Source organism: Apostichopus japonicus, chromosome 22 (assembly GCF_037975245.1).
Source record: "Apostichopus japonicus isolate 1M-3 chromosome 22, ASM3797524v1, whole genome shotgun sequence".
In the NCBI taxonomy this organism is placed as follows: Eukaryota; Metazoa; Echinodermata; class Holothuroidea; order Aspidochirotida; family Stichopodidae; genus Apostichopus; species Apostichopus japonicus.
This window is the reverse complement of record NC_092582.1, coordinates 14,246,206-14,262,751: the sequence shown is the minus strand read 5'-3', so window position 1 is coordinate 14,262,751 and position 16,546 is coordinate 14,246,206. Positions and strand designations below refer to the sequence as shown.

General features: G+C 37.9%; 1 protein-coding gene and 1 long non-coding RNA gene across 4 annotated transcripts in view; one reads left to right on the top strand and one right to left on the bottom strand.

Moving 5' to 3' along the window:
* LOC139963399 (sodium- and chloride-dependent neutral and basic amino acid transporter B(0+)-like) overlaps window positions 1–16,546 on the bottom strand; it is a 33,461-nt gene that overhangs the window by 10,018 nt on the left and 6,897 nt on the right. For 2 of the 3 annotated variants that reach the window (XM_071964121.1, XM_071964120.1), the window contains exons 3-6: window positions 14,133–14,292; window positions 12,775–12,906; window positions 5,847–6,231; window positions 1,192–1,324 (exon numbers count right to left, since the gene is read on the bottom strand). In XM_071964121.1, coding sequence (XP_071820222.1) covers window positions 1,192–1,324; window positions 5,847–6,231; window positions 12,775–12,906; window positions 14,133–14,292 — 810 coding nt within the window. Of the gene's footprint in view, window positions 1–1,191; window positions 1,325–5,846; window positions 6,232–12,774; window positions 12,907–14,132; window positions 14,293–14,813; window positions 14,906–16,546 lie in introns of those variants that run through there. The other variant, XM_071964122.1, reaches the window with a different exon arrangement.
* On the top strand, window positions 2,341–6,016 carry LOC139963404 (uncharacterized). The gene is made up of 3 exons (XR_011791579.1): window positions 2,341–3,869; window positions 4,306–4,397; window positions 5,878–6,016. It is a non-coding gene; the product is annotated as an uncharacterized lncRNA (long non-coding RNA).

Sequence of the window (16,546 nt, the reverse complement as noted above, 5' to 3'; positions counted from 1 at the left end):
TGACGTAACCTCATTTTTTTTCTGGACTGATTTGATCAAGATATCGAGACTGTAACCATGTCAAGTGCCCTTGTAAGTCTTGTCAACTTACTGTACAGAGCGCTTATCAGTAAAAACGTTCTAAGCAGCCAGCCTGACTTTGTATTATACACTGCAGTAAATCAAACTGGCTTATATGATCCAACTTAATCATATCCTCTCTTTGTCCCTCTACAGTTTATATCCTACTTTCCTTTCCCCCCGCCCCCCCCCCCCCCCTTGGTGCTTTCTCTCTCCATCTTCTCTCCATCCCTTGTCTACTAATCCTCTTACATCTATCTCTTTTGTGTTTATCCTGCTCATTAACCTGTCTGTATTCTGTGTGTGTTTTTGTCCCTTCTGTTACTGCTGTACAGCAGTAACAACTTATCATTTCAAGATCCTGCTAGGCCCTCTTACTTTTACACATGATGCTACTTACTGTAAATACACTGTTGTTATGAAATAACAATTGGAGTTCCTTATTGTTATTTTATTGGGCAGCAAAAATTAACCTGTGTATTCTACATTGATAAAGCCTATGCATTTTCTTGCAATCTCAACACAATCTCGACACAATCTCAACACAAGCTCAACACAAATTTAAAGGAAACACCTCTTCATGACACATGTTAAAGGAACTGCCTGCTTTTGACCAAAAACATTTTGTAAACATCCCAGATGTCCACTGATGAATATTTATGCCAAACAAGTCAACAACTTAAACTTACATTGCCATATGGGTGAGTTTACCTTGAATCCATTCAATTCCAAACATTTTTGTCTGCCAGACGCTGCTTCGTATTGCCATTGATCATATACTAAAAAAGGCAAAACTTGGCAATTTTTAACATTTACTTTATTTAGTCGCCCTACAAATATTTACTACTCAGGCTAGTGAAGCATTCAGGTATTTATTTAAAAATTTTTTTTTTTTTTAAATTCTTGCCAATTTTAGTATCAAAACCACGCAGAAAGCTTATTTTTAAAAAGCTGTTCGTATTTAATTTCATTACCAAATTCCACTTTTTTAATCACTTTACTCTCACTGTGAATAAAATATATCTTTTCAGGGTATCTGAAAACTTTCTTCGCTCTTTTCAGATTTGTTTCTTATGATTTCCGAGTCAGTGTTTTGTTGTTCAATTAGTTCTAATTAATAAATCAAATGACCTTGCCAGATGATTTCACCCCCTTGATGAGACAGAGGAACACAATGACCCAAGCGAGCAACAGGCAAAGCGCTAACTGCCAGCTGACCCATCCAAGTTCACCGACGGAGTCTGCTTCCTGCAACATCCGCAGTCTGGGACGAAAAAGAGAAGAGAAAGTAAATGGAAGATACACAAACCTCGCTCAGCATTCTTACAAATTTTTAGACAGCTAACATGCTAAGCAAGAAACAAAATCTTCCAAGATACACTCGAGTTTTGACTATGTGTTGTAGGTACGTTTCTTCACAGGCTTTCAGGATTTGCATAAGTGCAGTCGACCTTTTTCCTCTAGCAAACTTAATGTCACTCGTTTCGCTGCTTGATTTCCACCATTCACAGCATTTGAAGGGCTCAGTTAAAGGAGTTGAAAAGTGCAGCATTTTTTTTTTTCCCGTTGATAATCGTAGTCTTTGTAGTCATATAGGCGGATGAGTTAGTGTATCATGCGGGTATGGATGTATGTGTGTGTGTGGGACGCCTTGCTTGTAAACAAGGTATCTCAAGAAGGGAAGCTTTGACAAATCTCATATTTGGTGTGAAGGAGTACCACATTGTTTTTAGGGGCGGTCATTTTGGGTCACCTGGGGCCAAATTTTGAAAACCTTGTAAACACGATACAGTATCTCAATTAAGAAGGGAAGCTTGGACCAATCTCATATTTAGTGTGTAGTTGTGACACGTTGAGTTCAAGATCCCAATTGTATTGCTGGAGGTCAAAGGTCATTTGGGGTCACCATGGGTCAAATTGTGAAAACCTTGTACACATATCTCGAGAAGGGAAGCTTGGACCAATCTCATATGTAGTATGTAGTTGTGACAGGTTAAGTACAGGAACCTATTGGTTTTTGTGGAGGTCACAGGTCACTTGGAGTCACCAGGGTAAAATTGTGGGAACCTTGCTTTATAATCTACTGTATCTCCCACAGACCAGCCTATTAGATAACATGTGTGTTATGCCTCATAAGAATAGGAGAGGCTGCTGCCAATTGGAAATTAGCTTAAGGGCATCCGTAGATAAGAATCAGAAGTCGCAACCATAGGCGTAGGAGGCGGGGGGGGGGGGCTGCAGCCCCCCTTAACCAAAAATGTTTGTGAAAAATTCGGGCAATATGCTGAGACTTTTTTGGGCACCTACTGAAAGAAAAATAATTTGCAATGTGTTTTTCAATGGTTAAACTGATATTATTATTATCATTATTATTGTAACATATGGTAATCAATACAACAAGTTTCTGTGACACATCCTGGTGAGGGTACCGTCACCCCTAGATAAGATTACCCTCATGATCAGATTTTCAAGAAATTTTTGTTTGTTTAGAACAGTACTTAAGTCTTATGAATAGAGGAACAACATTGAAAACCAATGTAGCCTACTGCCTGTTTACAAACAATTCTGAAGTGAATAATATATAAATTTAGGAGACAAGGGGACAAACAAGAACAGCAAAATATGACCCTACCCCATCCCCTTCCTCAAAAAGCATATGTTATGCTTAGGGTTCCTCTAAAGGAGGATTTTAGGGGAAGTCTTAATGTTGATACGTAATAGTCAATGAGAGAGCAAATATTTGAGTGCTGGTAAGGTATCTGAGCATTCCGGTTTTCAAGATGTTTACCATAAAAACAAGATAAAGTGCTGACAAAGTAGGCTCCTCGGTATACGCCATAATGTTAATCCTTTATTTTTATAAATTGTAATAACTTGACCGAAAAAAATGTATTTCAATGTATAACTTTGAATGACATTCGACATCATTTCCCTCTGAAAAATTAGTAACTCCTTTTTATACAATGTCCTTCGAGGTCACAAACGTTTTCGGTTGAGATTTTGGTTGCATCCTGGCTATACCCTACAGCCTAGCATGTCACATTCACATAGGCTTATTCATGTCGCATGATCATCGAAGCCACACTGCAGTTTTGCTGTCTGGTTATGCTGGCATTTTGCCTAGATACTATTTTTGGCTTGATTTCCGACATTCACAGCTTGTGCACACAGCATTTGTAAGGCTCAATTAAATAAGTTCAAAACTGCAGTATTTTTATGCTGGCATTTTGTCTAGACACTAGTTTCTACTTGATTTCAGATAGTCACGGCATATGCACGCAACATTTAAGGGGCTCAATTAAACCATGTGACGACTGAGTATTATTATGCTGGAATTTTGCCAAGTCTCATTTTACTTAATTTCCGACAGTCACAGCATATGCATGCAACATTTTAGGAGCTCAATTAAATCATGTGACTAGTGTACTATTATTATGCTGGAATTAAGCCAAGACACTAATTTGACTGAATTTCAGAGTCATGGCATATGCACTCACCAATCGAGGGACTCAATTAAATCATGTGACTAGTGTAGTAGTTTTATTATGCTGGAATTTAGCCAAGACACTAATTTGACTGAATTTCCGACAGTCATGGCATATGCACTCACCAATTGAGGGGCTCAATGAAATCATGTGACTAGTGTAGTATTATTATGCTGGCATTATGCCAAGACAGTCGTGTTTACTTGATTTCCGACATTCACAGCATATGCATAGCCTATAACATTTTCATAGACGCTTTGCGTTGGAGTCGTATACCATGCAGCAGCAGTGTGCATTTCATGCCGTCCAGGCGTGCGTTTAATGGTAACTAGTCATATTGTTATTGTATAATAGTTCAAGGTTTCATCATTTATTTATTTTTGTGTGTACATATTGTAGGCCTACCACTATACGCTTCCCTTACGCACAAGTTAGCATATTGTCAGGGGTCATTATAAGTTTATAACTAAGTATTGTATGATCCCATAGAGGTATTTTAAAGTGCAAGTATACATGGAGGACAGCAGCCTAGATGGTAGTTTATACTGTCCCGTGGTCTCACGTTTTAAAATCCCAGTAACAATACTGGCAATTGGTAAGGAAGAACTGTTGGTGAACATAAATGCTCATACAATTAACACAGAAAACACCCTGTAAGTAGCATTTGTTGTTTCTTGTGTCAATGGTGGTATTGCAAGCACATTAAAGTGTCTCCAAACTACATTACAATTTTCTGAAAGATTTATCATCCTCCAATTAGATATTGCGAATGTACAATATGGTGGGAATACATTGCCAAGTGCTGCTATGGAGGTTACAGTCAAAGAGTGAATCATGGAGAGCAAGTTTAAGGTATGGAAACTGCTGACCGTTGAAGAATGGAACAATGCAGGCGCGTAGCGAGGAAGGTCAAGGGAGGGGCGAAGCCTGTAGGCAACTATCTGTGCGTAGCGCCACCATGGGTTGGCGCGAAGCGTACAAGAAAATCATTTGGCCGAAAATGCCTCCCAGATCGCTGGAAAGGACACTTCCCAAGCCTTTCAAGTTGCATCTAAGCCTTTTCTATTTTGAAATTACTAGCGATATCATAAAAAAATACAAACAAATATGCTCAAGGGTGGGGGGAGGTCGCTCCCTTCCCCCCCCCTGGCTACGCGCCTGGAAAACTGTTTATAAAACGATCACTATTGTGTGTGTGGAGAGGGAAACTGAAGCATAACAGACAAATAAACAAGAAATATGGTTCATTATTATACTCTCTCCTAGTTTATCAAATTTGGTATTTAAATTCTGAAAATCACTTGCAGTATGTCATTTCATGATACAAAGTAAGAAATGAAGTCAAGAAAATCACACACAAAATAGAGAATCTCACTAAATCCTCTCTCTGTGAGTATATGTGTGTGTTTTGTTTTTCTTCTTTGCAAATATGTAAAAAGAAGACGTGTGTTAAGATAAGGTGACCATATTTCCCTGACTGGAATCAGGGACATTTATTGCGTGACTGATATGGGGGAGGGATATAAGGGGAGGTGGTGGCCTCCTCCCCTTTGGAAAATTTTCAAGTGCCTAAGGTGCTTAGATGTAAAATGGGGATACTTGGAAGCACTTTTTAAATCAATTTTATTTCCAAAAATGTAGCTTTATCTTAGATGAAATTTACTTACTTTACAAAAGAGTACTAGGCTAGATCGATCTAGCATATTCCACTTTACACTGGCCCAACTGAAATACCGGTTAGTTCCGTTTTGCGACCGCACACTTGACTAAATTTTGTTTTTACAATTATTTTACTAATAATGTGGGATATTTTCAAAATTCCTGAACTTTGACGAATCGGGGACATTTTCGGGGACACTTGTTCATCGGGGACAGAACACTGTAATCGGGGACTGTCCCCGAAAATCGGGGACGTCTGGTCACCTTATGTTAAGATTGTATGCCATGACTCGTCCCAGAACTACTCAAGCAGACACTCGGATTGGAATTAACGGAAGAGCTTAAAGGATGAATGTTAGGCGAGGTTTAGTCTTGATGTGTCATATCCCGATGAAACGAGAACACTTTTCTGCGTTTCCGTAGCTGTTTCATGATTTTCAAGACGTTTCACCTCTAAATTATGGCGAAACAATCTGGATTTGTTAAACAGATGATGATTTCAGTTCCTCACTACTTGTCTTATAAATTTGACATTAAATCCACTAATTTATGAATTAAACCGAAACATGTTATTTTAAACCTTCAACCTAAACCACAGAACATATATCTTGTGTAAAAGTTGATTTTTTTTTTCATACTCACTTGAAAAATTCTTCGCTGGACCTGATTCTAGAGGAATGAAGCGGGTCGGTGTACCGGCTGAGGTCGTACCGACCGTTCAGTTCAGTGATTTGATAACCGGACAGCTCAGAGTTGGTCAGACTTGACACCGTGACGCAAGAACCGTTACCGATGACGACTCCACTGGTGCCATTGACCACACCGAGGCTGTCTAGATCTTTCCTGTCCACACCGAGGCATTCCTGGAACCTGCTGCTGCAGTAGATGGTGTTCCACGAGTTGTCGCAGCCTACCCAGGGCAGTTTGGTAGTGAGAGATGCGATTAGATAGTAGATGGTGTAGGTGATGATAACGTTATAGTAGATGCCCACGTAGAGGGACACGAACATCATTCCAAATCCCACACCTGCATCGAAAATAGTCGGATGAAAGATACATTTACCGTTTGCAGTGCTGTTTGCAGTGCGTGTACATACAACAACAACATATGTATATATATCTCACCATGAAAAAATGTACACACCCAATATAAGTACTGGCCAGGATTACTGTTGCATTACAGTGTCAGTAACTGTTGCACGACAATGTCATACTATACCATAACAATAACATGTCCTAACAAATGTTCTGATGCACTAAATTGTCTGTTATGTACTTTGCATTTTAGGTTTCAAAATTGTGCATTATTGTCATACAGTTGCATTGCAGTGTCATACTGTTGCATAACAGTGTCATACTGTTGCATTACAATGTTTTACTGATGCATTACAGCTGTATCATACTGTTGTATTAGTGTCTTACTGTTTTACTGCATTTGAATGTCTTACTGTTGTATTACAGTATCATAATGTTGCATTACAGTGTGTTACTGTTGCATTACAATGCCTTGCTGTTACATTAGTGTCTTACTGTTGCATTTCAGTGTAATACTGTTCCATTACAGTGTCATACTGTTGCATTACAATGTCTTACTGTTGCATTTGAATGTCTCGCTGTTGCATTAGTGTCATACTGTTGCATTACACTGTCTTACTGTTGCGATACAGTGTCATACTGTTGCATTACAGTGTCACACTGTTGCATTACAATGTCTTGCTGTTGCATAACAGTGTCTTACTGTTGCATTACAGTGTCATACTGTTGCATTAGAGTGTCATACTGTTTCATTAAAATGTCTTGCTGTTGCAGTACAGTGTCATACTGTTGCATTACAATGTCTTACTGTTGCATTTGAATGTCTTGCTGTTGCATTACAGTGTCATACTGTTGCATTACACTGTCTTACTGTTGCGATACAGTGTCATACTGTTGCATTACAGTGTCACACTGTTGCATTACAATGTCTTGCTGTTGCATAACAGTGTCTTACTGTTGTATTACAGTGTCATACTGTTGCATTAGAGTGTCATACTGTTTCATTAAAATGTCTTGCTGTTGCAGTACAGTGTCATACTGTTGCATTACAATGTCTTACTGTTGCATTTGAATGTCTTGCTGTTGCATTACAGTGTCATACTGTTGCATTACAGTCTTACTGTTGCGATACAGTGTCATACTGTTGCATTACAGTGTCACACTGTTGCATTACAATGTCTTGCTGTTGCATAACAGTGTCTTACTGTTGTATTACAGTGTCATACTGTTGCATTAGAGTGTCATACTGTTTCATTAAAATGTCTTGCTGTTGCATAACAGTGTCTTACTGTTGTATTAGTGTCATACTGTTGCATTATAATGTCTTGCTGTTTCATTAAACTGTCTTGCTGTTTGCAGTACAGTGTCATACTGTTGCATTACAGTGTCATACTGTTGCATTAGAGTGTCATACTAGTGACACACTATTGCATTACATTGTCACACTGTTACACTAATATCATGTGTTATTTAAATTATTTTAGTGTGATTACAGAATTGCTATAATTACATTACAAAGGTATGATAAATGTTCAATTGTCATTTGTATCTTTTACACAAAATAACTGGAAGTTTCTTAAAATTAGTGTACTACAGATACAGAAGGTGCAAACTTTTCCTGCATATTGATGATGTCATAAAGAACATCGTACTGTACTATAAATGCTCTGAGAGGGGGAGAGTGAGGGGACGAACTGTTTGGTCGATTGCAAGGCGACCACGTCTTTCTAGCATATTATGGATACTGACTGATTCATCCTAGCTAAGCTGGTATTTTGGCGGGAACTCTGCAGCTTATATTTTTGACACAGTGCCTAAATATAATTATTCTCACATCAAATGAGTGAACTGCCTGAGAATTCTGCCGTTGAACAGTTAAATATGTCTGTAGCTTTATCCAGTTTTCCTCTCACTATGTTTTCCTCTCACTTATTTTCTTTCTTCTAGATATCACTTTGAGGCAAAGCTTGGTTTCAGTTTGCAAGATTGTAAATGTAGTCATTGAGATCGAAAAGCTAACTTGAATACTGATATGAGGAGACATCATTTCAGACTCAGTGCACTGTACCTAGAAGAGATTTAAAACGACAAGCGTATTTGAATAACCCTCTCAGCCCTCTGTCTACCTTCAGAAGAATTTTGAGGTTAACTAATTCGTATCCTGTTCTGCTCCAAAACTTAACAAACTCTTACTCTCTTAAAAAACGATTTTATTGATTGGCAAAACGGCACCGGGAGCGTTTCTATCGGTAATCTCCGCAAAGGAAATACGTCAGAGTGTTAGTGCTGCTGCATCATGGGAAGCAAAGCAGACAAGCTGGGGAATTCAAAGTTTACACAGACTTGTGAAGAACCAAATCCTAATACCTTAGGAAGAGACTAGGAATGAAATTAGACATGAACACAGCCAAATGTGGGCATAATGTACATGAAGAAAAACAGATCTACATGAGGGAATTAACAGTGTTTTATACCCAGAGCAGTAGTACCAACAGTAACTATTGGCTTAAAGACCTTCAGTACAGCCTCACAATCCCGCTCCCCACCCCCCTTACTCTCCCCAGTCCCCACCCATTCTTTCATCCCTCACTCGTCGCCCAATTGAATATTTGCGTAAAGTTTTCAAAAGAACTCTCAAGTAGGTTCTGACCTTCCAAATTACTCTCAGACGTTGAGTAGCTTGCAAATGTTCCAGAGAAGGTTAAAGATTTGAGGTAGGCTCCAAATCTGTTTGGCTGGAAGTTTGACCATAATTGACCAATATTAGACTTCCTAGCATATTTTTGGACAATCCTGAAGACCTATATACATATATATATATCTATAGATATGTACTATATATATATATATATATATATATATATTTATATATTTATATAATTGAAATTGTAGTGAGTTGGATATCCAGAACAGTGAAAAAACTTCCAGCCTCCACTAGGCTATGGACGCTGATTGTTTGTCCAGAGTTTCGAAACCGGTACTGTAAGGAAGGTGGTAATTCCACTGTAGGCGTTTATATATACACAAGGTTCGAAAGCATCCAAATTTTGAACAAGTTCCCTTCATGCAGTAAATAATATCCACCTAAAAACAACAAAAAAACATGGTAACAGATATGATACCTATATATTGAGCGCATTCAGTGATCTTTGTCACAGTTAATTAATGTTTAATTGGCAATCATTCCCTGTGCAAGTAGTCATACCCGCAAATACAATTTGTTCTTGCCATTCTCTTCAGTCATTTTTTCATTAAATTATTTTTATTGGATTCATATTTAACATTAATTTAAGCGTCGTAAAAAAAATTGATTATTAATATTATGATTAATATTAATCTAAAGTCCTTGAGATACATGGTTAACTTTAGTATTGTTCCTAATTTTCTGAAAAAAATCATTCTGATGAAAACACAAAGGCACATTGTTTGTCAAGCAAAGTGCTTGGAAACAGTATTGGCTACTGACCAAATTCCTGTGCTGTCTGCCTATGTTTGTATCCAGCAGAGTTAACAAAGGTTGTTTGTGGACCACACAGGGGGCACTTACTGCACCTCCTTTACTCTGCTGTACACAGAAGTGTTATTATCCACACAATAGAGTCGAAAAGATGACAAGAAAAGCAAATAAGATAGAATTGAGTCTGTCCTGTACACAGTTAGTACTATATATAGTAGAAAGCATTTTAATTGCTTTTTCCCCAGAGTTCATTCATTGAATTTTTTGTCCAGTTCAGAAAAAAAAAATTATCATAAAATTTTGTTCCTATTTTCCTAAATATATCAAAACCAATTCAAGGAGCTAATTGTAGAGACATAAGGAAGAAAGAAAAATTGTTGTAGAAATTAGAGAGAATCTATGAAATTAACTCAGCTGCTGTATTGCTAAATTTTATTATCACAACTCTTAGATTTTATATTTAACATATGACGTATCAATACTCACATTTCACCCCAAGGACTTTCAAAGAGTGTTAATTAAAATCATTCCAAATCTATACAGTTCTTGATCAGCATTGTGGGGGGAAAATAACTGTTGAACAACGGTTGTGCAGTAAATTGAACAGTTTTGTGCTGAGACACTTCACTCTAAAAAGATATGTTCACAAAACATAAATAATAGTTCCTCTAATAAAGAGTGTATTTAAGCAGTCATGCTAGAATTCTGTTTCTCTAGTAGTGTATACAGTCAGTTTATAGCTGGCTAGCCAGAGACCAGAAACAGATTGCACTATTTTGTTCAATTGTTGACGGAGAAGTAAACAACATTTCTATATGGCAAAAATGTTCTGTTATGATCTATAGAAATCAACCTATTAAACTTTATGTATCTACCCCACAGTAATTTATCTTATTATCAACCTTACACACAAAATGAAACAGAGTTTGAACCTGGAAGATAGAGAATCAAGTGAATTTTCCCAGTGCTCACAGAACCCTCCACCCCAATCCTAATTAACCCCACCCCATAACAGTAGACCAGTGGTTCTCAAACTTTTTTATGACCTCCCCCTTCGACCATCTTGAACTGTCCCAATGCCCCCCTCTCCCTACCCCCTCCCCTCGACCCACCGTTCATAGTCGGCCGCTCAAGCGAGCAATCAGACTGTCCGATGATATGCAAATAGGAATTAAACAATAGCCTACATTCCCTACAAGATGATGAATTTTCTCTCAACAATAGTTATTTTTTTGTTCCCAGACCCCCTGGATGCCTTATTGTGCCCTAAATCGCTGCAGTGTTGTGTCGTAATCGTCATGTACCCCCAAATGAGTGCCCATTCTCCCTCTGTACCCTGTAGCACCCCCCTGAGACTTCCCAACACCCCCAGAGGGACGGCAGGGACCACTTGAGAACCACTGCAGTAGACTAAAGATAAGTAGATATATATACAAAAACAGGCTTAATTTCGCAAAAAGACTCTTATTAACCTTCACTATGAATATATCGAACTTAAGATGAGCACGTTCTCTTCCAAACGGACGTATGGACTTTCAAAGATGGATGGATGGTCGTCCTTGACTGTGTCTAAATTCCTTCTATGCTTCATTTCTTTACTTAAATAAGGTCTTTCGTGCAACCCCTTATGCTGAATTCCTTTCATGCAATGCAATCGAGTGTGGCCTTCAAAACTAAAAGAAATCACCCCAACAAAGTACCAATTCGCACTGAACAAACAACTTTTCACAATACACAATTAATTCTCCTGTTTAATGGCCCTTGAAGAGAAAAATGCAGCAGTTTCTTCCGAGTGGAAATTTACCCAACTCTATTGTTGATCAGCGAACTGTGCAAACAAACAAAAAATAGAAGACTGTCGGTCGTCATTACCAGAACAAAAGGAATAAAACCGTAGACCAGCAACAGAAGTTGCGGTAATGCTGTTACTCGTCGTGGGAAAGATTTAAAAACAAACAGGTATATATCACTGGAAAGATATTTAGCTAAAGGCTAACATGTACACAATAATAATGGCTCACTATATAAATATATATGCTGCATTTCAGTAAATTCATCTAACTTACAGGTTCTTGAACGGCTAAATAAAATCTTGGATAGAAAGGAAAAATCCAATTTGCAAACTACATGCAATAAATTGGCCCCTTGAGGGAGTGGACTAAAGAGAGATGTTTGGGGGGAGGGGAACAACCCTATGGAAAACATTTTTTCATTGAGAGTACTTACTTAGTACATGCAAGAGATGGTGGTACCATTTTCAAAAAACTTCATTCCCATCCAAAAGTTTGTACTTGTAATAAGTCCACTTCATCAGTTCTTTCTTAATTTTCTCAGACCGTAGTACCGTTTTTTTAAACAGTTGCATTAGACTAAAGATTGGCTACACCTGGCGGTGTACATTCTTCTTTTGTTTTTTTCAGTTTTTTTGTGAACTTGTTTCTTAAATTTTTTTAATATTTTTTAAAAAGTTTTATTCCATTTCTGTTACCTTTGTCAAATGTTGCTTAAATTTTTGTGTCATTATTTTGTTTACGCTGCCCATGGTTTGTCCATCCTATTGATGGGCTGGACTGGTGGTCACTGGCTAAAGCTAGGAGATCATAATTTTCACTGGAAATGAGGTATGTGACAGGTGAAGTAATAAAGTTGAACTACTTCTTTGTGTGGCACAGATGGATGTAACATAACGAGGACATGTAAGTTGTAATCCAAAGGCCCTTGCTGGTGTCTCCCACATTTGTGGTCGCTTGAAGCGTCGTAAAAATAACTGCTGATTATTGTTTGTTATTATCATTACATTCAATTACAGAAAATGCTCTACAATAAGTCCTGTGATCTTTAAAATCAGAAACCAAACATAACCATCTAAATCATTCAAATCGATGGATAGAAACTATTACATGTCCGTTTTATATCTTTTTTGCTGTTTCCATAATATTCTGCAGGTTGCACTGCACATCAATAAAGTTTTTAAAAAAAAACCCTTCTGGAGAGAGCTGCAGAAAATTTGCCAGTACAGTAGGTCCCACTATGCCTCACACGCCATAGACAGTTTCATATAAAGCTTAAGATACCAACCTCTCATCATGGGCAGTGCTTTCCAGGCAGAGATGGGGCCTTCGCTTGCATATTGACCAAAGCTGACCTCCATGAAGAAAAGTGGTAAACCAGCAAATAACAACATCACAACGTAAGGGATCAAGAAGGCTCCTGTGGAAGAGAAAAAAATAACATACTACATATGATAAATGTATCTAAGACATGTGTCTGAAGAGGGTGCATTGGTCGGGGTTATAAGTAGTGAAACCAATGGAGGGAGAAGGGAAGCAAGGTTTGCCTGGCCTGGAAATTGGGACATGATCATGACATGACGTACTAAGAAAGACAAACAATTTAGGATGCTAAAAGGGATCAGTGTTATATTAGAGCAATATGTTAGTATATCATAGAGCAAATTAAAGGAAATATATGTAATAGAATGGAGGTAGACCTATTGTGCATCTAGTCTAGCTATAGGAATAATCAAGTCTTACATGTAAAGTACATATTAAACAGAGCTTTTGGAATAAAGGCATATTGATCCAACTCCCTATGATGACCAGTGTTGTCTTTTGGCATTTCCGGCCTTCCATACTTAGTGATTGTTACGGCTCTAGTTACCATAATGCCAGCCGCCATTTTGCACTCATATGTAGGTTGTTTCTACAGTTGAATGTTTTGGTCTATGAAAACCACACTAAAGGTCAATTAATCATATTGTTATTCTTAAGACGCTCCAAGGATTGATAGCTTGAATAGTTCTGTTCCTTGGCTTAGCATGGATGAATGCATTGCACTACAAATATCATACTTGAACAGTTCACCAACACCTGCTTTTCTTTCCTTTCATTATCTCACCTTGAAACTTAAGCAGTTATATAGCCAGTGTGGGAGCTCCTTATTGTATCTTAGAAAAACATTGGACAGGTTAAAAAGACACAAAAGTAAACTTGAATCACCAAATGCCATTGTCAGAAAAACACCTACAAGATTCCAGCTCATTAAATTCAGTAACACACAGGACAGAAATGGTACATTGGGAAGGGAAATGGTTTTGTTTCCTTTGTTGGCAGAATAAATGGGAAAGTGTGTACAATTTGAATACTGTAGGGATAAGTTTGAAACAAGTGTTCAGAGTGAATTCACCTTAAATATAACTATTAGTCAACAAATTGTGTCCCTAATGCTCACTGGCTTTATGGGTATTTACAATCAACGATACTTATCTGACAACAAACTACTTAAATGCACTTAACCCATCAAAATAGCCTATATATGTAGCTATTGACCATTACACCCCTGTTCAGGGACACAGCCCACCTTCTCCCTCTTCTTGATGTACCATTCAGAAGCATGTTCCCCACAGGATTTCAATCAACAACTTGCACAATAATTACCTCCTCCATTGTCATATGCAAGGTAGGGAAACCGCCATACATTTCCAAGGCCGACAGCATAACCCAAACTGGACAAGATAAAATCCAGCTTGTTACCCCAGTTTCCTCGCACAGGGTTTTCATCGCTGCTGCTGGCACTGGAAAGAAGAGTGACTGTTCCCTGCAAAATACAGCAAGAAAAAAAGAAAGCAAATCAATCCATGGGTCATGACCAACCAGCCCAGGACTAGCCTTTTCATAAGGCACATGCTAAGCCTAATTAAGTTAGGACAGATGGTAGCAAACAAGTTGTGTCTGTGGCAAGCAAATAATGAATTGTCACCCGTATACAAATAAGATTCTCCCTCCACTCCCCCAACCTGTTGTACATTTGTGCTGTAAACTGTAATTTCATCAGTAGCTGTGGTATGGGTCTTATTCAACAACAACACAAGGTGCACTATGGGCTATGGCCTAGACCCTATCATTAAGCCTAGGGCCTATACCAATAAGTGTTAGGCCTAATTACCCTATGGCCTATTGAAATGTATGTGCATCAATTTCAGCGTGCAAATGATCGATGTACGCTGAATTAGAATGAATAATAATAACAGTTACAAAGATTTATTTCACCACATTCAGACCCGAAATGTGACTACAACAATTTAATAAACTAGGCCTCCGGAATACGGCTCACGTTACCAATTCAAGATTCTTTCACCAAATTTCGCATACATCGGACCCATTTTTTTTAAAGATTATAATGGACTTCATTTAGCATTCACAGTATTGCAGACGACACTCTGGCCTTTCTTTCGGTTACCAGAATTGAACAACTAGTTAAAGCTATTTAAAGGGACTATACGTGAGACAAAACTGATCATGAGCCTCGCTGTAGCATGAGTTCAAAATTTACTATAGCATGCCTTGCTAAATACTGACAAATATTGTCACAGAGTTATGAATTTTCATGTTAACACATATCTTTCAAAACGGTAACAGAGATTTTTTTATGCAGAACTTTAGTCTTGATATATTTTAGTCCAAGAAAATAGAAAGTTTTGGCGTGATAGTAAGATAACTATAGGCATATTCCTATTTTCAAAATATTCATCGTCAAACTTAACCACGGAATTCTCCTTTAAACACCAAAAAAAAATGATAATGACGACGCTTCCTCATAATTTAGTTTCGCAGAAAAAAGGATCAGGAGGGATAACCAAGTCCCCACCAAGGACCCTATAGGAGAGAAAATGGCTGAAGACACAAACACTCAGATCCGATTACAATGCCTAAAGTACTAAAAAAGTTATGCCGAATATTACTCCTACTTTGTGACTGTTGGAGTTTATACAAAGACCTCTGATACAACTACTATATCAAGCATGAACAAATCAGTAAAGGATAAATTGTCAAAACCATACACAATCTTGAAAACCTGAATCAGGTCACCACATAACCTCCTAAGCTCCATTCAAAATTTCAAATAACTCAACCAAAACATATTCCTTTAACTTCATATAAACATCAGAGCATCCTTGGATGACATTCAACACCATTTAACGCTTCCAAAACATCTTATGTTTCCATCATTTCATGTGTATTTAGGCTATAGGCCAATCTATTTTATGGATTAACCTCGGCTGTTTCGGGGCACCTTTCCTCATACATTCGGAAATATAAGCTGGACAGAAAGCAGTGTTTTTTTTAAAGGTATACAATATTTCATAATTAACTTTCTGCCTAGAGTCACCCTTCAGGACCATATCAATTTGAATAGCGTATCTAGCAGTTAAATATGTCCCTTTAAACATTCAGTGGCCAACGCTGAGGAATTTGCGATCAGACTACCTAAAGGACAGGTAAGCATCAACTGATGGAATATAGAGTTTTGCTGGATACAGTAATACCGTGTGTATATATCGTCCCCGTTTTCGCGTAGTGGCGAATGTGCACTTTTGGCGAAATTGAGTTAAATATTGTTCTTACCTATTTCGAGGGTGAAGAATCGGTTGAGCCGGGTTAGAAGTTTTAAAACTGTCTATTTTATTCTTTTTTTCTGACTCATTTCTGACGCATGTCCACCTAAGGCCCACTCTCGTTTTTACATACTGACGAATACTTTAGTCATCAGTACAACCACTCAGTAACACAATTTGTCTAAGGTCCATACATCTAACTGCCATTTGAAAACACCCAGGATTATGGGAAGGTAATATTTTTATTATTTCCACCTTTAATTGCTTAATGCAGCATTTCATACACGATAGCATAACTCGTGAAAGCAGAATGGCCAGTGGGGTCAACAATAATATACCTGAATAGTAGCCTATAGTGTTATGATTGCAGTACATTCGATTCTTGTATCTGTTGCGCGAGTAGCTAGTGACAGTAGACTGGAGTAACGCTATTTATCTCTACTGAATCGGTGTAAC